The sequence below is a fragment of the Galeopterus variegatus genome, unplaced genomic scaffold (genome assembly GCF_000696425.1).
Source record: "Galeopterus variegatus unplaced genomic scaffold, G_variegatus-3.0.2 Scaffold1947, whole genome shotgun sequence".
Taxonomy (NCBI): Eukaryota; Metazoa; Chordata; class Mammalia; order Dermoptera; family Cynocephalidae; genus Galeopterus; species Galeopterus variegatus.
The window spans coordinates 314,213-339,456 of NW_007728058.1; the positions used below are offsets into that span (position 1 = coordinate 314,213).

A 25,244-nucleotide genomic window follows, 5' to 3' on the forward strand; every position below is an offset into this window, starting at 1 on the left:
ATGCCAGCTAGCCACCTGGAGAGTGGGCTCCTGAAAGGATGGGGCAGTTCAGGAGCTGACCGGATGTGCAACAGGGTGTAGATGAAAATCAGTTTACATACTCTAGACACGGCATTGGAAGTATTTAAAAGTACATTTCAGGCTCTCCGACCCCGGGATTAAGTGTCTGTTCTTGTCTGTGATTGGCACCATGGGCTGATGTACGTCCTTTCTCCTGTCGCAATTACAGTTTCCCAGGCAAGGCTTGCAGCAGACCCAGCAGCAGCAGCAGACGGCTGCCCTGGTGCGGCAGCTCCAGAAGCAGCTTTCTAGTAAGTACTGTGTCTGCCGTGGGGAGACAGCTCCCAGGAAACTAAACACGGGCAGGCAAGCCAAACACAAGCGGTAGATCTCAAAACGGCCCTGTTTTCCTCCACACCATTTTCTTAGTCCAGAATGGTTTAGTTCAAATGTTTTTATTTGTCTTGGTTTGGTTTGGTTTTGGCTTGAATGCTTCATTTCCTGGAAAAACCCCAATCTTTTTCTTAAATCGAGTGAAGATGTTTTTCTGTTGCTTCCATCATAACCTGGAAATGTTTCTTTTCATTTGGACGACCCTGAACAGCCTCAGGTACCCTTTTTTTTATAACACTGGAGGATTCAGGGAGCTACTCAGCGGATGCTGTTAAGTATACAGGCGAATGAGGTTAGGACGGCCTCCCAAAGGTCTCAGATAGAGGGAGGCCAGGATCAGCCTGTGGCTCCTACCACTGCACCATCCTACCCTTCCTGATAATGCTTCCGAGAAACCAAAACCTGTCATATCACAGACAGCATGGCAAGGCAGTGTTTTCTCCCCAGCAATCTTGCATGCTGTGGTGGTGTGATTCTTTTAGATGGTGCTACCTCTCTAGAGCACACACCAACAGCTCATTTCATCCTACCTCATCTCGGTGCCAGCAGTGTGCTCTCATGAATCAAACCAGCCCTGTGCTGGAGTCACAGGACAGGAAATCCTTTTAGAAATGGGAGCAAGACCCTTGTGATGCAAAGAAGATTGGCCCGGGAGTCAGGAGACCTAAATCCTGGTGCTAACTTGGCCACCATTATCTGGCTCATGTAGTTTTTCTAGCCATGTGGTAAGGAGTGAGACCAGCAGTTTCTTCTGGGTCTTGAATTACATGCTTGTGGAGTACAGAGTGAGGACCGATTGTGGCCAAGGCAGTGGTGCATGTCTGTCTGGCAGCCTGCTGATATTGTAAGGAAATAGGTCATTAAATGACTGAGGGGCAGCTTGGTTGTAGTCTTAATCTTCTGTCTGGCTGCCGTGCCTGTTGATTTCCTGGCAGAGGGAATGCCCCTTTCACACCTCGGTGTCCCTGCTAGTGCATACCGAAGATCTTTTTTTTGTTGTTCCCTTAAAAATACTTCCCTTTTATGGCCTCATTTAATTTCAGTTAAATCAAGCAAAACAATCTTCTTTTCTAGCTACTGTTTAATAGGTTTGGTCTATTTGTAATTAAAATTTCATTGTATTTTATTAATTCCGGAGTTCATTTTCTTTCAGAGAATATAATCTTAAGGCAGAGACATTTTTCCTAGTGTTTAAAGATAGGTAACTATGATTTTTTTATATAGCACCTGTTTGGGGGAACACATCTACTCTTATTTCCTGCTTTCCAGAGGTCAAGGGAGGCAGCTTTTTTTTTTTTTTAAAGCCATCCTTTATGGAGCACTTTCTTAGCCCCAGGCACTATGACTTTACATGTATTAATTTACTTAATTCTTTCTTTTTTTTTTTTTGTCTTTTGTCTTTTTCCGTGTCCGGCAACGGATCGCAACCCTCAGTGTTGCCCCCGTACCGGACCGGGGACCGGCAACGGGATCGCAACCCTCGGTGTTGCTCCCGCGCCTCGCTCAGCCAGTGAGCGGGAACCGGTCTGTATGTGGGATCCGAACCCTCGGGCAGGAGCGTCGCCGCGCCTCCCAAGCGGCGCACTATCCAGTGCGCCACCGGGCCGGCCCCTAATTTACTTAATTCTTAAGCCACCCTATGAGATTAGGTATTATTACTGTTTCAGTATTGTAGATGAGGAAACAATTGAAGGACAGGGATATTGATAAATTTTCCCAAGTTTATTCAGGTAACAGTAGGGGACAGAGCTGGGACTTGAACTCAGATAGTTTCCTTCCAGAGCCCACCTCTTAACCACAACATGCAGTTTGCCCTCCATATCTGTGGGTTCCATTTAGCCAACCATGGATCGAATATATTAAAAAACAAACAAACAAAAAACCCCAAAACAATAAAAATAACAATATACCAATAAGAAATAATACAGCATAACAACTATTTACATAGCATTTACACTGTATTAGGTATTATAAGTAATCTAGAGATGATTTAAAGTATATGGGAGGATGTGCATAGGTTACATGCAAATATGATGCCATTTTATATAAGGAATTTGAGCCTCTGTGGAGTTTGGAATCCTGGGGTGGATGTACTGGAACCCCTGCAGACAGTGAGGGCTCACTGTACTCTACTGCCTGATATTAGCAGTTACGCCAAACTCCTTTGTTGAAGAGTGGCAGCTAAGCTGCACTGTCCTCTGCACAACTCCAGAGGGTTTGGAATCCTGGGGTGGATGTACTGGAACCCCTGCAGACAGTGAGGGCTCACTGTACTCTACTGCCTGATATTAGCAGTTAGGCCAAACTCCTTTGTTGAAGAGTGGCAGCTAAGCTGCACTGTCCTCTGCACAACTCCAGAGGGCTCCTGTTGTATCGTGGCCCATGTGAATGAGGCTTCTGGATTTGAATAATCCAGAGTTCTGCAACCACTAGCTGTTTCTAAGCCTGTCATTTTTTGGTATGTATTGACTGTTTATTTTTCTGTGTGTGTGTACACGTGATTATGCATGCATACATGCACAGGCACACGCGGACACCCACAGCGTCCACTCTTGCACATACCTTCCCCCTTGCACAGTTCTATTGTATATATCTTATGGCCATTTGTAGAAAATTGCCCAATTCCAAGCTAATTTTCTCTCACCCATTGTAATGTCAGTGTTAAGGCAGAATTGCTGATTTGCACTTATAAACATTTTGAGAATTTTTAGTTTTTGTGAGACTTTTAGTCTTTTTGTATGTTGATGTTGAATTTAGTTCAGAGGGAAACACTTTAGGTGAGCCAGTTACCTTAATCCTGAGGCTTTGCCGTGGCAGATAGGGGACTCTTATGTAGAGTTGGCCCCTCTGCGGAATGAAGTTAGTGGGGAATTTGGATCCCGCCATTAGGGTCTTTCAGGTCACATCAGTCTATTCCTCTATACGTGAGGCTGGTACTGAGAGCGGTGACAAGAGGATAGCATCTATCTGTGACACAATTTTGCATCTGTAATTTTATTAGAATTTACTTTTCTCATTAGGTAATCAGCCACAGCAAGGAGTGACTCCGTATGGGCATCCTTCACACTTCTGAATCTAGAAGAGGAAAAGACATGAAGTTTGATGTCTGCACTGAAAAATAGAAAATTGAATTTAATTTCATTCGCCATCCTTAGACATGCCCCTTTGTGCTTTCATTTCTTTGACATTTTACTATATTTTATGCTACATTTCACACAAAGGTGTTTAAACAAAAAGCGAAGGAGAAGTTGTAGTTTGATTTTGTCTCGTTCCACTTTAAAGTAGGTTTAAAAATGTGGATCATGCAGGCCTACTCCAGGAAGAGTGTGGTAGCGGACCTTTTGAAACTGGTGCTTTTTTTGAATCTCATATTTACAGGAAGAATGAATTATGGTGGATTTAAGATGTTTATGTATTTAATAATAGTGAATTTTTGTTTTGTTTTTTCCCTGTGCTGGACCAAACTACTGATTTGAAAAGTGTGTGAGATCTTGACGGGAAAGACCCGTTTATATTGCATTCACCTGCAGTGGTGAAATGGACATTTATTTGCATCACTCTAGTTTGAAATGTTTGTAATTTCATAAGCACTTTATGAAGTTTGTTCTTATTTATGTAGAACTTTGCTTTGCTTTTGTTGTGGTCAAAAGATGCTGAAACAGATTGTTGCTTAGTACTTAAAATTCTTAAACCAAGAACTTAATTAAACCAAGGCTTCTGTGAGAGCCACACTAGGATGTGTGGAAGCCTCTTAGAAGTAGCTGTACTTGAATTTGAGGGTACAAATGTAAATTCTAAAGGCCTGAGAGAACCACAGTGGAATCATTTCAAGTATTTATTGTCTGTTTTGGTAAAAATGACTCTGTCCCATTTTGGTTCTCCTGAACTTTATGTCACCTTGAAGAAAAAAAAAAATTTGCAACTGGCCTGAGATTCCACAGTGCTCAGACTTGACATGGTTTCCAGAGAATCTGGACCCAAAGTCCAGAAGGCTCTGGTTTTCATAAAAGGTGTATTTGCTGTTTATTTTGTATGGTAAGTATTTGCTATTTTGAATTTAATTATTAATGTTGGTGTTAGTCTTGGTCATGTATTGCATACACTGTATTTATAAATTGGTGCAAAAAGCACAAGTAAATTATACATCAAATTTATTATAAAGAAATAGTAACTATTTTAACTTTGTTCAAGTATGTGGTAATTTGCTCCTATTAGAGTAAAAAAAATACAGTAAATTATTATCAGTTTGTGTAACTTAAGAGTATTCCATATAATATTTTTTTAGATATAGATGCATAAAATTTTGAATGTGAAAATTGCAGGGCATTTTAAAACATATGTGGGGATATTTTCCCATGTTCTGTGTTAATTCATTTTCGTTTGCCATATGATTTTACATGTAATGTAGTCAAGCATACTGTGAATAGATTTGTTTATAATGAACAAACCATGTAGAACTACTTTTTTATTAAATGTAGCTAGTACGACTTTAGTAGACAATTTCTTTTGGAAATCATTATATAAATAATTTGTATCTTCCTAGGTGAATTACTCATTGCAAAGTTTGACTCATGCAAATGACCTCAATACATGTCAGCTTACTTTGCTGTGGCAACATCCATGTGAACTGCTTTGTACACTGTGAAAATATTTCCCTCCAGCCTGCTCATTTTGTGTTTACTCTGGGCTGGAAAAGACTTTGCCAAAACATTAAAGACCATTCTTTTCACTAAATTAACATAGTCTATCTCCTTTCAGAAGATGTAAATACATTTCAGCTGGTTTTGTATACTAGGTTTTTTTTTTCTCACCTTGAGAATTATAATTAGAGTTCTTGAAGTTATTTTTCTTCAAAGTAATATATCCATATAATGATTTCATTGGCAAAATAACCGAAATGTGAATGTTCTGCCTAGTGAGTAAGTCGTGTCCCGTCCTTCTTGTCGTTTTATTTCTCTTTAAGAATTACTGCTATTTAAAATGCCGGTTTTCAGTTTGAATCATATATTTTTGTAGCTCAATATTGCAAACAGCAGTAATACTTTTTTTAAGAATGATTGTTATAACTGTGTAGCATTTGTATGCACTTTATATTTTGCAGAATTTAGTTAAATTATTAATCGTTTTGCACATGAAAGCTGTGGAGGATATACCTTTGTTGCTGAGATTTTATTTTTCAGTTGAGCCCTGTAATTCAAAGATTCTATGGAAAGTTGAGGAAAAACCTAGAGCTGTTTGTCCCCTGTGCATTATAAAGAAAGCAACTGGAATTTTTATTTTAGTCACATTTTCTTCCACTTAATCCTCTATCCTGAGAGGTTTCTGTTTTGTTTTATTTTTCTCTTTTCTAGCAAATGCATTCATTTGCATTAGAATGATCAAAAGGGAAAGCCCTCTGGCAGAACCTGGTAATTTGCTTGTTGAGATAGAGAGGAAATGAGAATAAGATGGATACACCAGCTCCTCTTAAAGATAAGACCTTGAAATCTCATGGAGTTGGGTATACCTATCACAATTTTTGTACCTAAGAAGCCCTTAGACATCACCTGTTTACACTGTAAGCTCATTCCTAAAAAGGGTGCATTTGTCATTCTATTTACCCATCTTGGCCCAGAAGTCAAGGGAGATCGCACTACAATCAGTATCATCTGACCATAGCCACAGGGCAGCACCATCAGTGGTTAGTAGCATTCAGGTCACCTCTTAGGTGGTGCCACCTGAAAGTGGATATGATGAAAACACAGTGAAGGGAGCTCTCTTGTAGATAGCAAATGATTGGCAGGGGCTAACACAGCTCTCAGTTTTGTCTCCTGAGATATCTGAACAGATCTATATGACATTTTTTTTCTTTTTCTTTTCCTGAGATATCTGAACAGATCTATATGACATTTTTTTTCTTTTTCTTTTTTCCATTTAAAAGGCTCCTATAGTTCTTAAATAATAGGCAAGTATTTGAATAGATGCTAGAGAAATTAAACTGGAAAATCCCAGCCTCTACAATTAGAAAAGGTGAATGATACAATGTCCCCCAAATTAGTAGTTCTTAAATAATAGGCAAGTATTTGAATAGATGCTAGAGAAATAAAACTGGAAAATCCCAGCCTCTACAATTAGAAAAGGTGAATGATACAATGTCCCCCAAATTAATGCAGGTTGAATTAAGAATGTAATATAAATAAATTCAGTGAATTATGAAAAGCAACATTTATGTAGGGTTGATCAGGTTTTAAATACAGTGAAACTTCATTATATGTAATAGATCGAGACCCTGTCAAACATTTTCCTACTGCATAAAGAATTACCACTTAGTGAAATAAAAAGCTCACAATGATTCCTCCTCAGAAAACTTTAAACAACTCCAAAACCAGGGGTGCCTGCGCTAGATTTTAAAATTATAAAGAAGTTTCATTGTATGTTTTAAAACCTTTTTAATGGGTGTATTTGGACAAAGATTAATCAACCCCCTTTTCAAATTTTATGATGTGCAGGTGTTAAGTTACTTTTTACATGTGGAAAAGTTAGCCTGCATTTATTTTTAAATGCAGTTATTAAAACATTTTTGTATTCCCCATCAGTGAAAATTTTCAGTGTGAACAAATGGTGAATCATAATAAAAACAGTTTAGTGCTTATTTTCTGTAGGTTTTAGCAAAATATTTGTAAACCAACCACAAAATATTTATACATCAAGATGGCAAATTTACATAAAGACTGCAAATTCAATCTTTTCTCATTGTCTCTGTTCTGAGAGCCATGCTTGTAACATTGGTAGAAAATGGACACTAGGCAACTGGTAGTAAAAGAAAAAGAAGTCCATTCTTTACTGAAAAATTCAGGTACATTAGCCATTTGTTATTTTATGGTGGCCCTTTTTCTCTTAATGTTCTTTGTTATTTGTTGGCAAAATAAAAGTGCCTTAAGTTAAAAGTTTGTTTTGAGATCCATTAAACAAATCAGTATCAGTTCATAATGCACTTATTTACAAGTCCTTTTTTTTTTTTTGCATGTTCATTGTAAATTTAAGTCCTTTTTTTTTTTTTTTGCATGTTCATTGTAAATTTAATATTGTAAATGTATTCAAATTAATTTACCCTTTTTTTTTTTTTGCATGTTCATTGTAAATTTAATATTGTAAATGTATTCAAATTAATTTACATGCCTATGGCTGCCTTTGATTAAACTTCTTCCAAAAAATAAACTCTGTCCAGATGTTCGATTTCATTTTAACTTTATTTCATGTCAGATTATTTGAATATAAGTTGTTGCATAATCACTGCCAAGTGGGTTCCTTGCTGTGCACTTGTATATCCCAGAATCGGAGGTCTGGGGGTTTTGAATGACTAGGGTGCCCCGGGGGGAAAGCAGCTCACTTTGCATTCTGCTTATACTTGCCACCGAGAGCAGGGAGTGGTCAGGCATTTCCCATGTGATTTCTGGCTTGGGAATTCCCAGGGCCACACAGCGGAGCTGAAAGGCCGCTCCTGTTCTTGTCAGGATGCTCCTGGGTGGGCGACTTGTAATTCGAGGAGGGTAGGCTACAATCGCTACTGGAACAGTAATCAGTGCGTGGCCAACGCTGTTTTGAGCTTTACAGATATAGTTTCCTCTGTCATAGGCTGTTGCTTCTTTGATGACTAAGGTGCCATTTTCATGCAATATGTATTTTCCATTAGTTTGAGGCCTATTCATTACATAACCACTTGGCATAGTCCATTTGATATTTGGCTTAGGAATTCCATCAGATACACATTGCAGTGACAGAGATTCTCCACTGATCCTTCTTACTGTCCCTGGCGCGTATGTAAGAATAACTGGCTTCTGGCCAATTTCTAATACGATTAATTTCTCAATATAGCCAACTGTGTTTCTAGCTGCACAGCGATATTTCCCTGCATCGTCCCGAGTTGTTTTATGAATGACAAAAGAACCATTTCTTGCTATCAGGTACTGAGAATTTTGTGGTCCACTAGAAAATCGTGTGCCATTTGGTAAAATCCACATTATTTCAGGTGGAGGGTTACCATCAACAGAGCAATTCAATGCTGTGGACTTTCCAAGCTGGGCAACTATTTTTTCATTAAATGGATTTCTGAATTTTGGTCTTCTCAGCATTTCCAGTACTTCTAATTGAACCACCAAAATGCTCTGTCCTCCTTCGTTCCGAGCCACACAGATAAACTCAGCTGAATCTGAAAGCCTCACATTCCTAATTTCCAAGGTGCCATTTTTATGGACTGTGATTCTGCTTCCATGGTATGGGGCTGTAAGGAAAATATTGTCTGGCATGATCCACATGATTTGAGGAGATGGTGTCCCTTCAGCTCTGCAGTCAAAGTGTTTTTTGGAGTGCCTCACGGCTGTGGCTTTGATAACAGTTTTGTTTGTGTACAGACCATTGATTAATGGAGGTTTGGAGACAACATCCAGTTTGTACATTTTGGTGTCATCCCCACTGGGATTTCGGGCTACGCACATATACTCTCCAGAATCGAGCAGTTTTACTCTGTTGATGGACAAAGACCCATTGGCATGAAATGTGTACCTATCATTGGAGAATGAAATCATGTCATTGGAAGGCAGCAACCAAAATATTTTTGGTTTGGGTTCCCCGGTGACCTCACAGTCAAGGATGGCTGTGTCTCCAACTTTGGTTCTTGTGTTGGTATCGTGACCGCGTCTTATCCGTGGCACAGCTGTTACAACTGTTAGGTGGATCTTCATTTCATCCTTCCCTAGGGTGTTCTGGGCATAGCAAGTATAATCTCCTTCCTCTGCTATACCAACTTTGTTGAAATATAAGGTCCCATTGTTGAAAAGGGTGTACCTCCTGCTCCTGTGGCCACTGTCATCGGCTTGCATTGCATTGTTTATCATCGTCCCATCGGGCAAACTCCAGGATATCTCGGGCACCGGGGAGCCAGAAGCTTTGCAGTCAACTTGGAAATCTTTCCCATGGAGCACTTGTTTTGTAAAATCCTGCTTGTGGTCAATTTTGGCAGGTTTCAGTCTCAGGCTGACATGCATCAGTATCAGATTGTCCCCCATTCTGTTCCTTGCCACACACAAGTAGGCACCACCATCTTTTTCTGTTACTGATCCAATAAACAGGGATCCATTTGGGTAGACATGGACTCGGCTGCCTATTCTAAGAAGAAAAGAAACTAATTTGAGTGTACAGCTGTTAGCAGTGGAGGACGTTGTCTTATTTACATGGGATTAGCACTCTTCCCCCCCTTAATCGAGTCATGACTAACCAAAATGTATATTTAAAGTGTACAGTGTGATGGTTTAATATACATGTACATTGTGGAGTGATCACAATCAAGCTAATCAGCATATGCATCACTTCACACACAGGTTTTTTTTTTTTTTTTTTTTGTACTTACAATTAGCTTTAAACTTGCAATGAAAATTATAATCAGTACTAGTTTATTATCTTCTAAGCCATTTGCTGAAAGACGAAATTAACTGAACAGGTATAATTTAGTGTAAACAAGTAGTATTTCTCAGATGAACTTCAAATGAACCTCCTTTACATGGTAATTTTTAAAAAAAATCATTTTAATGATGAGTGGAATGCTGTAAATATTGGATTCCTAGACACCATGACTCATTGACCAGTTTACATATCAAATAAACTAATAGGTCCACAAAAATTATCATTTTGTGATACCAGTACGGAAGAAAATAACTTTAATAAAAATTAACTTTCTCAGAAAAGATGCCAGGCTGATACTTTTTAAAAAGGTATTAGTGACAAAACAGTTATTGAATTATTCCGTTGGAAAATGAGTTCTACTTTATTGTAAAGAGAAAGAATGCCAACATAAGACCTATTAGAAGCTTGCTGCAGCGTCTGCCCTCTGGGCAGCTGTGAAGTGGCTCCTTGGTGTCCGCATTAGGTTGAGCTGTGTGGAACACCATTTTTCTCCCTCAAGAGTGCAGCCACTGCGCAGCCTGCTGTTACTATACTTAAACACCAGATGGCAAATCTTTCCAGGTAAAAGTCTAGTTTTTCAGAATGACCAGTGGATATTGCATTGGTGCTGAAGCTGTGATGTTCAAGGTATCTTTCCAGGTAAAAGTTAGTCTAGTTTTTCAGAATGACCAGTGGATATTGCATTGGTGCTGAAGCTGTGATGTTCAAGGACCACCCACAGGTGAAAATGCATATGTATGTTTTTCTTAATTTCTGGCAGCTTGGGCTAAGTAGGTATATGAAACTGGAGAGAAAAGCGAGGACTGCTTTTCGTAGCTGAACTGCTAGCCAAATCAAACAGCTTCAAGTCATGAGGTATGGAGGGTACTGTAGCTTTCATTTATTTATTTTTTCTCATGGGGAAGAAAATTCTCTGGCATATAAACCAAGGCAAACATCATAATGGATGCACTTAAAAAGGGAATGGAAATTGCCAGGTGCTTTGCACTGGTTTTTAAATCTTGAAGTAGTTCTCCCATTATACAGCTGAAAAAAAACAGATATTTAGAAAGATTTAATAACTTGCCATAGGCCACAGGACTGGTTCCCAAACCCAGTGTTTTTCACCATGCTACACTGCTATTACTTCCTCGTGCTTTCTAAAAGCACAGATTCTCAAACTTGTTTGCACATTAAAGTCACTGTGGAGTTTAAAATAATACTGATGGCTGGATACCACCTCCAGATTTTTGACTTAGTGTGGAGTGTGATCTAGGCATCAGGATTCTTAAAGATTTCCAGATGATAGATTGATGTGTGCAGCGGAGTCTAAGAACCACGGCTCTAAATGTTGGTTCTCAGTGCACTTCTTCCATCACCTGTATCAGAATTACATGAGGTCGAATTTAAGACCCATATTTCCCGGCTTCATTTTCCAGAGATTCTGATTCAATAGCTCTGGCTAGGGATCTAGGAATCACTGTTTAACAAACTTCCCAGGTGACTTATGAAAAGTCAAGTTGGAGAACTAGCCTCAAATTTGTGCTCCAAAATCACCTGGAGGACTTTTAACAACACAGATTGCTTATTAAAACCTAGGATCAAAGTTTCTATTCCACAAATTCTCAGGCAATACTAATACTATTGGTAGGGGACTACCCTTTGAGAACCACTGACTGAGAGTGACACTCCCACCCCAAATCTGATTCAACTGGAGATTGTAATATATAAGAAGAGACAGAACTATAGCTGTTTCTTTTTATAAACTGATATTTTTAAGAGAGAATTTGCTTTTGAAAGAAGTTTTCCCTGATTAAAAGAAATAGAATTCTTTATAAAGATGAATGTAGAGGCAAGCCATCTACAGCCTTTCCAAGCACTGCTGCTCAGACTTTATTTCCATATGATTCACATAGGGATCTTTGTAAAAAGTGCAGATTTTTATTCAGTGGGTCTGGGGTCTGACATTCCGCACTCGTAATAAGCTCCTAGGTCATGAGGAACAACGTTCCAGAGGAAAGGAAACACAGTTCTGCACTGAAACAGGTTGCATAAGTTATGTTGAAAGTACTGGAAATAGACTAGCAATACTCTGAGTCTGGGACCATTGAAAATTCTGAGATAAAGCTAGATTTTTGGTTCAGCTGACAAACAGGCTTTAAGAAAATGAACAAATTTTGCTTATTTGGGGCATGGTGGGGTGGACTCGGATCAGCATAGCTATGATGAAAATTTTCTCATTTTTAGAATCTAAAATAAATTTAAACTTGTAATGCCAAGAAGTGGGAAGAGTAAGGTTTTTGTTCTTCTCTTTTGCAATAGAAGTGCCATTCTTCCTTCTGTTGACATGTTTAAAGCATCTAAATAAAGAATATTTTTGCCTTCTTGAGTAGGTTAGTTGCAAAATAATCATTGCAGTGCTCACTTAGCAAACAAATTCTTTTTCATTAGAAAAGAACGCAGTGCCTGTGGTGGGTCCACTACAGTGTGTGCGATCTTACACACTCTTTTGCATCTTCCACATATGAACAATCTTTCTGTGTTCCATAAGTATGTTCCCCAAACAAAACATAAATAGCCTGCCTAATTTCTTTGCTATTTAACTTTGAGGGATTTGTTGGAATACCTAGTCAAGATTTATTCTGAGATGCTAATAATGCATTTTGGAATAATTTGCAGACTTTTAAGACATTTCCTTACATTTTATCATAGCTCCTGATAAAAGGTTTCTATTTTCTAAAATTGACCTAATGCCCAGTGAATATTTTGGACATAGTCTTTACAAACTAAATTTTGAAATTTATCTGTTATTCCTATCACAAATGTGATGCTTTCTACACTTGCACTGGTTTCTGTGTGGTTAGTGAGAATTATATTCAAAATTACACAAATAATGAGCAGTCTCTGGGTAAATGAGAATCATACCCCATGTGCTGTGGAATGTATTTTAAATGTGTTAATTTCAGAAAATAGAACTGGCATTCAACATTAATGAAATGCTTACAGTAACTTGAAGATAAAAAAATTAAAGGTGCTGATATTGTGAAATTAAATGCAAAAGCTCATACAGCATTGAAAATATTTGATGCTATAATGGGTTTATGTGTAGTGGATAAAAAAATAACATGGTTTCTAAAGTTCACATTTCACAACTCAGAATTTTAAAATTTTAAATCTGTACTAAATTCAATTTAACATTTAGTCAGGTAATTTTGATGACTATTTGAAAAACTTGAAAAGTAACATTTACTTTTGAATTAGAAATCACAAGTTAAATTCATTAAGTACCAACTCATATTGTGAAACTAGAAAAAAATCTGCTCTTCAACTTCTAAGCATGAGTATAAATTCATATCCACTATGTATAATTTTTCCTGTGTGGACATTTTCTATTAATGAATAAACATATGTAAAATGGAAATGCTCATCCTTATCTTTTCCTGGCATATTATGGAAAATCATCACATAAAGTCATGCAAATGGAAAAAATTAATAACCCATATGCTACAATTATTGCTTTTCAAAGATAGATTTCATCTATTCAGAAAACCAGCCATGAAATGAATACTAATGTGCTTATAAAAGAGCATACTAGAGAAAGCAGATCTATGTATGTATTTGTCTGACCACATCAGAGGAAGGAAATCCTGAATGCATTTAACTTTGTGAAGGCCTTAATGTTGTGACTTTCCTAAAGTACTTCGCAATTTTGGGAAAGAAGAAAGAAAGCAGATCTATGTATGTATTTGTCTGACCACATCAGAGGAAGGAAATCCTGAATGCATTTAATTTTGTGAAGGCCTTAATGTTGTGACTTTCCTAAAGTACTTCGCAATTTTGGGAAAGAAGAAATTAAGTGCTGATTTTACTAAAGTTTAAAATGTCTAATAGGAGACTTTGAAGAGTGAAATAATGGAGCGTTTCTCTCCAGAACTTCAACTGCATCACAGAAATTCCCTCCTTGTTTCTGGATATGGAGAGTATGAATACACTTACACAGTTACCATTTTAAAACTCACAGTCTGGAGACAAATAAAATTTTGATTCTGCTTTTAACTATACGAGAGTACTTTTAAAAGTTCATAGAACTTTTGAATTAAAAGATAATATGAATCCTTCTGTGAACTTTTTGAAGACCTCTTGTATAAACTCAAGACGTTGGCCCTTAAGAGTTAAGCATTTTCATGTTCAAATGACCTCAAGAGGATTAGGTTTCTTTAGAGAGGGGTGACTTTATGCGCAGAGTCTATGTGCTCTCTAAAACTGCTGCTAGCCTTGCTGGACCACTTTTTCCATTTCAGAAGTTGCACAGCTAAACAGAAGTAATTCCAACACAAAGGTACAGGTTTACCTGTGCCACTGGCCAATGACAGCCTTGGATGGTAACCTCCAGATTATTTTGGGTTTGGGCTCCCCAGTGGCTGAGCAGTTCAGTAGTAATTTGTCCCCAAAATTCACCTCAGTCCATTTCTGGGATGCAACTTCTATCCTGGGAGTGGTTTCTTGCTCTTCCATCGTAAGCGTTACCACCCTTCTCTCCGAGCCAGTGGAACTGGTAGCGATGCATTCATAAGTTCCCCTGTCTGAAGAGACTATGTTTCTTATATACAGAGTCCCATTTGAAAATAAGATCAACTTGGAGTTGGTAAACTGTAATGGTTTCACTTCAGTGCCATCAGAGAGGACCCAGTGAACACTGGGCTGAGGAGTTCCTCTTGCAGTACAGGGCAGTTTCAAGCTTTCACCCCAAGTCCCTACAATGACTTGCCGCTTTTGCTCTAGAATAACAGGTGGGGCTGCAATGACTTGCATTTTAATCAGCAGTGAATCCTGGCCAGCTGGGTTGCTGGCTATGCATTTGTAAAAGCCACGGTCGTAAATGCTGAGGTTGCGGATGACCAGCGTTCCATCAAATGTCACCAGGGCCTGCCTGTTTCCCTGGGATGATTCTGAGACCACTGTTTGGTTTGCAAGAATCCAGGAAATCGTAGGGCTTGGCCTGCCTTCTGCTCTGCATTTCAGTTCCACAGTGTTTCCAGAATGAACTGTGATCTCTTTGGTACGTCTCTCCAGGATCCTGGGAGGATAGGAAACCACAGACAAGGTGACATGAAGGCGGTCTGTGCCAAACGGATTGGATGCCAAGCACAGGTACTGTCCACGGTCCTGAATGTCCACCCTCTGGATGGACAGGGTGCCATTGGGGAGCACCTGGAACCTGCTATTCTGTTTCCTTTTAGACAAATCAAGTCCTGATAAGAAGAAAGAAATTTATGCCATAAGTCATCAAAGTTTAGATAGAAAACATAAAGCTCTCTTTGTGTTGGGCTACTGAGAATACATTTAAAATTAAAATTAAGACACCTAGTCCTAAAATTATTCCTGGATTTTTTTATTCATAATTTTAACACAGTATAACATAATTTTAACTTAACAATTTTAATTTAAAAGCCAGAGGGTTCAATAATGACCGTTCTCTCTTTTTCAAATCATATTTCTTTGGATCTGCTTTCAAAGCATTACAAAAAAAGTTTTTAACATATATTTTAAAACCTAATGAACAACAAAAAAGATGCAAATGTCAAAGGATAATATTAACAGTTTATTTATATTGGAGAAACTTGAAAAAGGTATTGATTCTTTGTTTATATTGGAGAAACTTGAAAATGGTATTGATTCTTTGGATGCATAACCCTGAAATATAACACAATTTTTTCCTTGTTTTATAGCCAAAGAAGACTAAGTGTAAAGAAACAGTTTCAAATACCTGATGAGACTCTGGTCCAGTGGATGGTGGGGAGGGGATTTCCAACAGCCTCACATGGAAGAAAGGCCTCTGAGTTAGCTGAAACAGTAAAACTTGCAGCTTTCCCCCCAACTATTCTGGGCTTTTCAAATATATTCCTAGACAAGGAGTCAAAAGGAAAGAGTTTGGAAGTTATTTTCTGAACTGGTTTCTCATCAAAGCCACTCTCTTTCGCACTCTTCTGTCCGTCCCAATTTGAGGCACGGGTGGTGGCCTCTGGTAAGTCTACAGTGGGCGGCATGCTTACTATTGGCTTTTCACCCTTTTCAGCAATTTCTGGGTATGACTTGTGCCAAAATTGATTTTCTGACCAGAGAGAGGGAGACAATTTAGAATTCTGTAATGTAACTGGTGTTAGTGCTGGCATCGGAGTAGAACGTAACAGATTAGAGTAGATAGAGTCAGTGGTTCCAACGGTGGACGTGGCATTTGGGCAAGACTTGGGAGACTCTGCAGCCTCTACTACTAATTGCTGTGGTTTAGGATTGTGCTTTGCAGGTTCATGTGACTTGACCATTGTGTTAGTCATTGTCCTGAAAATGGGAGTTACCACGTTGTCAGTAACTGCACTTTGAGTGAAGGGAGGGGAGATGGGGATTGGCATTACAGTGGCACTGCTGCTCAGGAATGTTGTCACTGTCGAGTGTCTCATGATTGTTTTCCTAGTTGTGGTACTCTGGTGTGATTTGCTGGACAAAGTTGTTTCAGAAGCAGTTGTGCTCTTCAGAGTCTCAGGACTCACTTGAAGTAGTTCTTTAGTTACGTCTGTCAGATTAGGAGTTCTTGAATGAAGAACAATTGTGTTCAAAATTCCATTTGTGTTTTCTAGGGAGGAGTGAGTAAAAGCAGAGACACTGGGATCAATCGAAGGTTCAACTGTGGTTGGAACAGAAGGTGTCATAGCAGTGGGTGTGGTGAAGCCAGAACTCTGGCCTGGAGAGATGTTTGGGTCATTCGTGTCCTTCTGAGGCTCCTTTTTCCTTTGTACTTTTTGTGCTGTGGGACTCGCTGTTTGGGTTTTAGAGATAATGACGGATGCAGGGGCAGTGGGAGCAGTTGCCAGTGTGGCTGTTTGCATTGATAAGAAGCTTGTAATACTTGATTCTTTGCTTGAGATACTAGGGAGTGTGGGGTAGAGGGTGGGGAAGGGCAGCTCCTTCATTGTTGGGAAGCTTCTAGAACTGTGTGTTTTGGTGGAATTGTGGTGAGTTGTAGGCAGTGTTACAGAGGGAATTTGCACCGTGCCTGCTGGGAGCGTTGTGAAATGGAAGGGGGAAACTTTATCTGTGGGTAAAGCAGGAGTTATGTTAGGAAGCATCATAGTTGTGCTTTTTTGTAAAACAAATTTAAGCTGATTTCTTGATCTCTCTTTTTGGTGATGGCTATTTGCAAAGATGTGATGCCAGGGAATTTTCCTTCCTGAAAATCCTGTAATGGCAATAGTAGTAGGCACTGATGGCTTGGTGGTGGGACCAGAAAGGGGCGGTGTAATGACCGAATCTCCTTTAGCTTCACTGGTACCAGATGCACTTGGGTAACCAATATTTGTTCCATGAGTTTTTTCCATAGATATGGAAGCTGGGGCTTGAGTTGTGACTGCAGCAGTTGGAGTCACTTGGGTACTCTCAGCACTGAAATATTTTATTGTGAGTGTTGTTTTCTCAATGTCTACATTTGGTTTATTCTCAAATAGCAATGATGGATTCTGGACTAGAGTTGTAGACTCTTCTGATACAACTCTGGCAAGGTCAGCTTTGGAAAGGGGGAAGGGGGAAGAACTTTGAAAAGACAAAGTCGCTGTAGCAGTGGTGAGTCTCTCTCTGGGAGGACAGGACGGGCATATCACATTGAAGTCTGTGGCTGAAAATGCAGTAGTGCTTTCTTTGGAAAAATCTCTGGATGTTGGCCTCACAGAGCCATATCTATGCCTTCGGAGAATCGGACATGACATTGAAGTCTGTGGCTGAAAATGCAGTAGTGCTTCCTTTGGAAAAATCTCTGGATGTTGGCCTCACAGAGCCATATCTATGCCTTCGGAGAATCGGAGTTCTATATGGGCTGATAATCTGTCCCCTGCCCCAAATTTTCCTCCGTCTCCCAAAGCGTCTAGACAGTGGTATGTTAATTGTACTGTTTCTAGGAATCTGAAGCTGAGGATGAGCAGCAGTGTGTGGATCTGAAGGGAGCCCAGAGGTGCTCGGTTTCTGAGTAGTGTGAGAATAGAAGTGATTGCTCCTGGGCTCAGGTGTTTGTTGACCATTCGTGGTATTTACTGACTCCAAGAATAGGTGAGCTTTGCTGTTAGGGCTACTAAGCATTTTGATATTGACATCTTTGATCCCAGTCCTCACTGTTACTGGGGGTGCACTGTGGAAAGGCTCTCTTCTCCCCATCTGGTCAGCGTCCTGAAATTCAGTCACTCCAGGTAGTAGTGGAAGGATAGTAGATGAATTTTGATTGGTTGTCCCATGCATTTTGCTTGATATGGTTGGGTTTGTATTCTCTGATATGGTTGTAGTTTTAATAGCAGTAGAGAGTTTGAAATCTATAGGTTTTTCAGGTGGTAGTATTTGTGGACTCACAATTAGAGAGACTTCTGTGCCAGAAGTTGTATATGTCACAGGGCTATCAGATATTGTTCTGGAATCAGCAGTCACTGGCCTTACAAGAACATTCGAAGCTTTAGTTGCCAGGATCATAAATTCCTCATCTGGAGGGAGCATGGCTGAAGAGTCTTCTTCCTCACCAGGTATTTTCAGGAGGTGGGTGGCTGGTGAAGGTGGCCTTACTGTGGTATTTTCTCGTTTCTCTGGCACAGCATTCTTTTTAGCTTTCTCCAAAAGTGTTGCCCAGTGCTGTGGGTCAATTCTACGAGCAGAGGGAAGGAAGTGTCTCCTGTGCTCCCTAAAACGTCGATTTGTTGATTCCTCACGTTGCTGGTGTATTAACTCCTGAGAGTTGTGCTTCCTACTTGTGCTTGAGACCTGTTTTCCAACCTCAGCTCCCACTGGAGCAGATGTAGGGGGTTGTACAGCTGGTGGAAACTTAAGGTGAGCAGTGGGATTGGGCTCATCCAATCCAGACCCATCTGTTTCTTCGTGATGCTCCACTGGCCTTTGTCCTTTTATTTTGACTGAAACTTGGAAAATCAAAAAATCGACCCCTGATGGGTTGGCTGCTATACAGCGATAATGACCTTGGTCTTTTTGGGTGACCTGTAATATTCTTAATGTGCCATTACTAAGAACTTGCTTGTCTCTAGAGGACTGATAGACCACTGTGTTTTCTGGAAGAACCCAGCTAATAGAGGCATCTGGGATACCAGTAGAATGGCATGGAAGGTCGAGTGTTTCACCAGTGAAAACTGTGCGATGAACCCCATTTTCGTGATAGGCTTCTACGCTGGGCTCCACCACAGTTATCCTGTAGGTGAGAATGTCTGCATCATCGTAACTGGTGCTTATGCAGTGATACATGCCTGTGTCAAAGCTGTCAGCCATCTGGAGCTCCAGCTTTCCATTTCTGTCTATTAGGACTCGTCCGTCCTCACTCTGATAGGCTTCTATGCTGGGCTCCACCACAGTTATCCTGTAGGTGAGAATGTCTGCATCATCGTAACTGGTGCTTATGCAGTGATACATGCCTGTGTCAAAACTGTCAGCCATCTGGAGCTCCAGCTTTCCATTTCTGTCTATTAGGACTCGTCCGTCCTCACTCACATAAGGGGCTCTCACTTTACTCCCATCAGCCAGAAGCCACTCCAAATGTGGGGTGGGGTCACCGTGGCTTGGGCAGTTCAAGTCAACGGTCCCTCCTACCAAAACAGTGCGTTCCAGTTTAGTATTGTTGTCCCTCGAGATCATGGTCCATTTGTGTTTCACCGGCCTCACCTCTGCCCTTGGTAAAGTGACTTGCGCGTTACTGGAGTACCGGATCCATAATGTGCCGAGCGTGGTGGCAGTTCTGTTTAGCTGCAAGGAAATTTGGCTTTGCATTAACCAAGAGGGATCTGCTCTGAGATCAGCCTTTATGTTACTAAAAGTGTCTTCAGGATTAAGAGCCACCTGTTTATATTTGTAACAGAGCTGTGGTGTGTCAGTGAGCGAGTGGCTCCTTTCTAGTATCAGAGCGGAATCACTGTACAAAGCCAGAAGCTGCCACACTGACTGAATGTGACTGTAATCTATGTTGCACAGCAGAAATGTTGAAAATGACGTATTTAGCATGACGTAGTCATTTTCTTCAGTGAATGTAATGGGTGATGTCCTCAAGGGCTTTTGGATACTGCAGACCATGTTAGCTTCATTTCCAGACTGATCTGTCATATTCAAAGTGAGGGAGCCTAAGGGTGCTACGAAGTCCTGGGGAGAGATGGAGGCAGAATCACCATCTTCCAGTATAGTCAGGTTCTTTGATTTCAGGGATGTGTCGATGGTGGGCTTGGCACACAGGAAAGCTGCTGCTGGGGCCACAGCTAAGGGCTTGCCTTTAGAGGTCCTGGGGTTCATGCAAAGGGGACATTGCTGAGGACCGGAGGGGCTTCTGTCTTTCTTGCATTTTATTACACCTCGGAAAAAAATAGTTGAATTATTACCATTTGTGAACTTTCTATGAATTAATATTTGAACATTTTGAAGAATTAGCTTTTGCTAGAATTTGAAACAATTTGGAAATTTTAGTGTTTAACAGAAAATTTTCTATGTCTTTCGGCTCTGAATCTATTTCTAAAAAAGATATTGTCTATATATCCTGCTACAGTACAATATGCCTAGGCACAAGGATTTCATCTGTCTTATTTACTGCTGTATTTCCCATGCCTAGAAAATGCCTGATATACAGGTATAGTTGGTACTCAGTAAATGTTAGTTGAATCAATCATTTCCTTATCTCAGGAAGCAAAATGATGCGCTCATGTGTGTCACTTTTTATTAACAGCAACTTAGTTCTATTTCTTCATTTTAATGTTTTAAGACAGTCGTAGAACTTCATTGTCCTTTAAAAGATAACCTGTTAGATAAATGATCATTTATAAGTCCTTGGATATTATTAAAACTCTAAGTTTATTTCCATTACCCAAAAGAACATTGACTGAATTACAAAGTTTCTTGACCTGGTCAGGCTTAGTAGCAATAGAAATGGAGAGGAACAGATGGATGTGGGAGATAATGAAGCAGGTAGAACCAATCAATAGGTGAGGATTGATAGAATAGGAAGGGTAAACGAGAAGAAGAGTAAAGGAGACTCAGGTTCATGACTTTCATAACCGGATGGCCGATGGCCCCATTGGCTAAGATAGACTCTCTGGAGGAGGATCAGGCCCAGTGGGGAGGGAAGAACATTGTGCAGAAGCAGTGGGACAGCCCATTGAAGATCTGATGTTTTGATAGAGTCAGAAGCTTGCAAGTCTTAAAGCACTAGGACCAGTCTAAGCCTTTCCAAATCATAGAAGCTTCCTCAGGTATTTGGATATCACATACCTGGACACTTAAAAACAGTGCTTTAAAATGACTGGTCACTGGAATACTTGATAAGAGGTTGGTAGACTGAATGTCCCCATCCCTCAAATTCACTGAGGCTTGAATTGTGTCCCCCAAGTTTTATGTATTAGAAACTTGGCCCCCACTGTGACTGTTAAGAGGGTGGGAAATGCTATTATGGTAACTGAAAGGTGGGGCCTTGAAGAGGTGATTGGATTGTAGGACTGTGCAGTAGTGAATGGGTTAATAATGGTGGTCAGGGGCGTGGTTCTGGGGGCTTTAGAAGGAGAGTGAATGAGGAGGTTGGTTTCTCTCGTTTGCTCTGTCTGCTCCACCATTTCTGCAATGTGATACTCTCCCATCACTGTCATGACCACTAAGACCCTCACCAGATGTGTTCCCTGGATTTTGGACTTCCTAGCCTCTGAAACTGTAAGCAATAAATTTTGTTTTCTTATAAATCACCTAGTTCCAGGTATTTTGTGATAAGCAACAGAATTGGACTGATACAAGAGGTATGGTTTTCCCTTATGTAAAATGCAGCCTGGGGCATCCGTGTTGTTTCATGGAGTGGCTCTGATACCTGCATTAGACACAGCATTCAAGAGAAGCATGCACTTCGTAGAGGTATGATTTTGCCAGAGTGATTAGACAGGGTCAGACTGCCTTCCCACATGTGCACATTTCCTCTTGAAGGCTTAAAAAAATCACGCTGACCAAGGACTCCAGACTCTAGTGTGTACTTCAGTGTGACAGATAATGTCACAGATGTCTGGCTAGTCAGCATTCTTTGGCAAATTTTATAGTCTAAACCTAAGCACAGGAAGAAGCTGGCAAGACTGAAAACTCTGAGCAATTATAAGAGGTTTCTCCCAGTCACCCCCTGACAATAAGCTGCGTCCCTCTATGTACTCACCAATACCCTGGGCTCAGATGCTGCAGAGAACATGGAAGACTTCTGGCCTAAGGAAACCTCATCACGGAATTATGCTCGCATCTTGGTATGCTTATTATTGTTTGCACTGGATCAGAGTTAGCAGGCTTCTGACAAGTATTTTGCCTCAAACGCAAATCTGATCATGTCACTTTCATTCCCTCCATCACACTAGATTCATCTCACGGAAATGCTTTCTCTCCCTCGGCCCTGCCGTGCCCCGCAGGCCCGGGCACTCCGTGTTCCTTCTGCACCTCTTACACTTGCTGTCCCACACGCGTCTTCCATCACCACCTAACTAGTCACTAACCATCTTTCAGGACCCAGCCTGAGCAGCACTGCTTCGGGGTGGGCTCCCTGCCCTATGTTCTCCTGGCACCTCTCCCTTCTCCTGTCCTGCCCTCATCACTGGCTATTAGAATGACTTGCCTAGTTGTCCATCTTCCTACAAGACTGTAAACTCTGCACCCGTTCTGTGTGCTCCAGCCCTGGCCAGGGACGCTCAGGAAAGATCCATGGAAGGAAGGGAGGGAGGGAGGCCAGCCTCAGTCTCAGACCATATTGTATGTTCTCCTGGCACCTCTCCCTTCTCCTGTCCTGCCCTCATCACTTGCTATTAGAATGACTTGCCTAGTTGTCCATCTTCCTACAAGACTGTAAACTCTGCACCCGTTCTGTGTGCTCCAGCCCTGGCCAGGGACACTCAGGAAAGATCCATGGAAGGAAGGGAGGGAGGGAGGCCAGCCTCAGTCTCAGACCATATTTTTTCCAAATATTAACTTATAAATCAATATGCATCTTACAATTGAAGGTATTTTACAGCAGCAGCTGGCCAGCTCGCAGTCTTAATATAGCTGTCACCGCCTGTACACCCACACACATTGTCATAGCTATTTACATTGTTCTCTTTAGTTATGTCACATGTGTTGTTGACACTACATATATTAAGTTTGCCACTTAAAATGTTTTTATGAAGATTATACTAGATTTGGCATTAGAACAAGAAGCTGTTATGTACATAGAAAGGTGTGGAAAAAGCAGCAGGACATAAATTTAATATTCATGAAATGTTTTGTCAGAGAAGTGGCCATAAATCCATATTTTATAGAAAAGCAACACCAAGAGCTTTATGGAACTGAGAATGGAAGACACCCACAAGCAGACAAGTAGGCTCTGCACTTGACTGCTGACACGTGTGCGGAAGGACTGCCTGTCCCACGCGGGGCACAGCAAGTGCAGGCGCCAAGAGCTGCCACACTCTCGGGATGGGTTAAAAACTTCAGAGTATAAGAGGCTGAGGTGGCCAATTTGTGGGTCTTGTAGGATTATCACTAAGGCATCTCCATCAAAAGGAGAACACTTGATAATTTAGACGTGACAGAAAGATGTTAGCCTTAGCAGGTTGGTCTAATTATTTCACATGTGTGTATATATGCATGTGTACATATGACATAGGTGTGTGTATGCTGTGTGTGTGAAAATATACATACCCACACACATACATATTTATATATATAAAAGTTTGGGACGTTAAAACCATAGGTAGATGGTGGGTGGTAGGCTCATTAGTATTCACCATCAAAATTGCTATTTAACTGATAAAAGTTTAATTTAATAAATATGATTGAGTACCTACTATGCTCTAGGCATTTACAGTAGCAGGGCTGCGGATAGATAAATGAGACATGGAAAAGACAACAGACATCTAGCACTAGTAAATATAATAAAATGTTATCCTTCCAAGAATGGAAGTGCAGGCAAACTACAGAAGTGGTGACATGACTGTTCCCACATGGTGGGGGCAGGTGGAGGAGCAGCTGGGTCCCCCAGAAGGGGGAAAGCTGAGCCGAGTTTGTGGGCTGGGGGCTCATCAAGCAGAACGGGATGGAAGAGCTCCACGCAGGGCAGCAGCAGGGATGAGGTGGTAAAAGGGCTTATGGTGTAGTTCAGAGTCCTTAGAGCAGAAAGTGCCTGTGTGTCTGGGATGGAGAGGGGCTGAGGGCTGGGAAGGAAGGCAGGGGGCTGAGCACAGGCGGGGCCACACTAAGGGAACCCGGCGTGTGGGCTAAAGGGCATGGGCTCTATTATATAAGATAGGGGTCTGCAAACTTTTTATGTACAGGGCCAGATAGTAAAGATTTTCAGTTTTGTGGACCATAGGTCTCTGGCATAACTACTTGAAACACAGTCACAGGCAGATGCATTAAGAATTCATTATCCCTGAATTATTATTATCATTTTCTCTCCAGCTAAATTTCTGTGACCTCTCCACATACTGATAAAACACCTCCCGCTGGTGTCCTCTACTTAATGAGGACAAAGAAACAGCATAGATACCTGGCTTCTCCTGTATCCAGTCAGACAACCATTTTAAATGGCAATCACAGGTCCACGGGTTCCCATGCAGATAAAGGCTTTCTAGGTCGGGCATGTAGGAGACCGTCTCCTGAGGGAGGGAGGTCAGGAAGTTATCAGACAAGTAGAGGTACTTAATGAAAGATGTTTTAAATATCTGGAGGTAGCGCAAAGAGACAAACGTATCTGGATGGAGCTTCGTAAGCTGATTTCCCTCCAAGTGCACCAAGCGGAGAAAGGTGAGTCCGTAAAAAGCCTCTGGGTTTATAAACTCAATATTGTTGTGGTCCAAATGCAAGCGTGTCAAGCTCCTGAGGCCACAAAAAGTATCTTTCTGAAGTTTTCGGACCTTGTTATAGCTCATTTTTAAGACCTAAGAATAAAAAGAAAAACATTTATTTTGTCAAAAGAATTTTCACAAGAGGGAAAAGTGTATCAATAATAAATGTACGTTCAGATTAATCCAATGCAATGTGTATACCTTGTTTGGATCTTAACTCAAAGAAATTAGTTTCGGATTAAACATGACAATATCAGAGCAATTAGAACACTCATCAACTTATTGGTTTTACAGAGGTATTGCTGAAATTGTAAGATATAATAATAATTGTGTTTTTTAAAACAAATCCTTGACCTTTGATATCTATGTTGAAGGACATACAGATGAAACATTATGATAACTTGGATTTGTTTCAGAACAATTCAGTGGCTTGGAGAGTAGTGGGTGGGCTGCAGGTGGGATAAAATTTGTCATGTGTTGCTAACTAGGAAGCTGGGTGATGATACACCAAGCTTCATTATACTGTCCTCATTACTTTTGAATATGGGTGAACATTTCTATAATAAGAAGGTTTAAAAAAAA

At 40.5% G+C, this 25,244-nt stretch overlaps 1 protein-coding gene and 1 long non-coding RNA gene across 2 annotated transcripts in view; one reads left to right on the plus strand and one right to left on the minus strand.

Annotated features, from left to right (window-relative positions):
* The window catches only part of IGSF10 (immunoglobulin superfamily, member 10), a 20,531-nt gene extending 3,861 nt beyond the window's left edge, over positions 1–16,670 (minus strand). The window contains exons 1-2 of the mRNA XM_008579723.1: positions 15,578–16,670; positions 14,162–15,062 (exon numbers count right to left, since the gene is read on the minus strand). Of these exons, the coding sequence (XP_008577945.1) occupies positions 14,162–15,062; positions 15,578–16,517 (1,841 nt within the window). The 5' untranslated portion in view covers positions 16,518–16,670. The remainder of the gene's footprint in view (positions 1–14,161; positions 15,063–15,577) is intronic.
* Positions 256–5,127, plus strand: LOC103596149. Its single transcript, XR_551026.1, has 2 exons — positions 256–311; positions 3,414–5,127. It is a non-coding gene; the product is annotated as an uncharacterized LOC103596149 (long non-coding RNA).
* Positions 16,671–25,244: the final 8,574 nt, after the last annotated feature.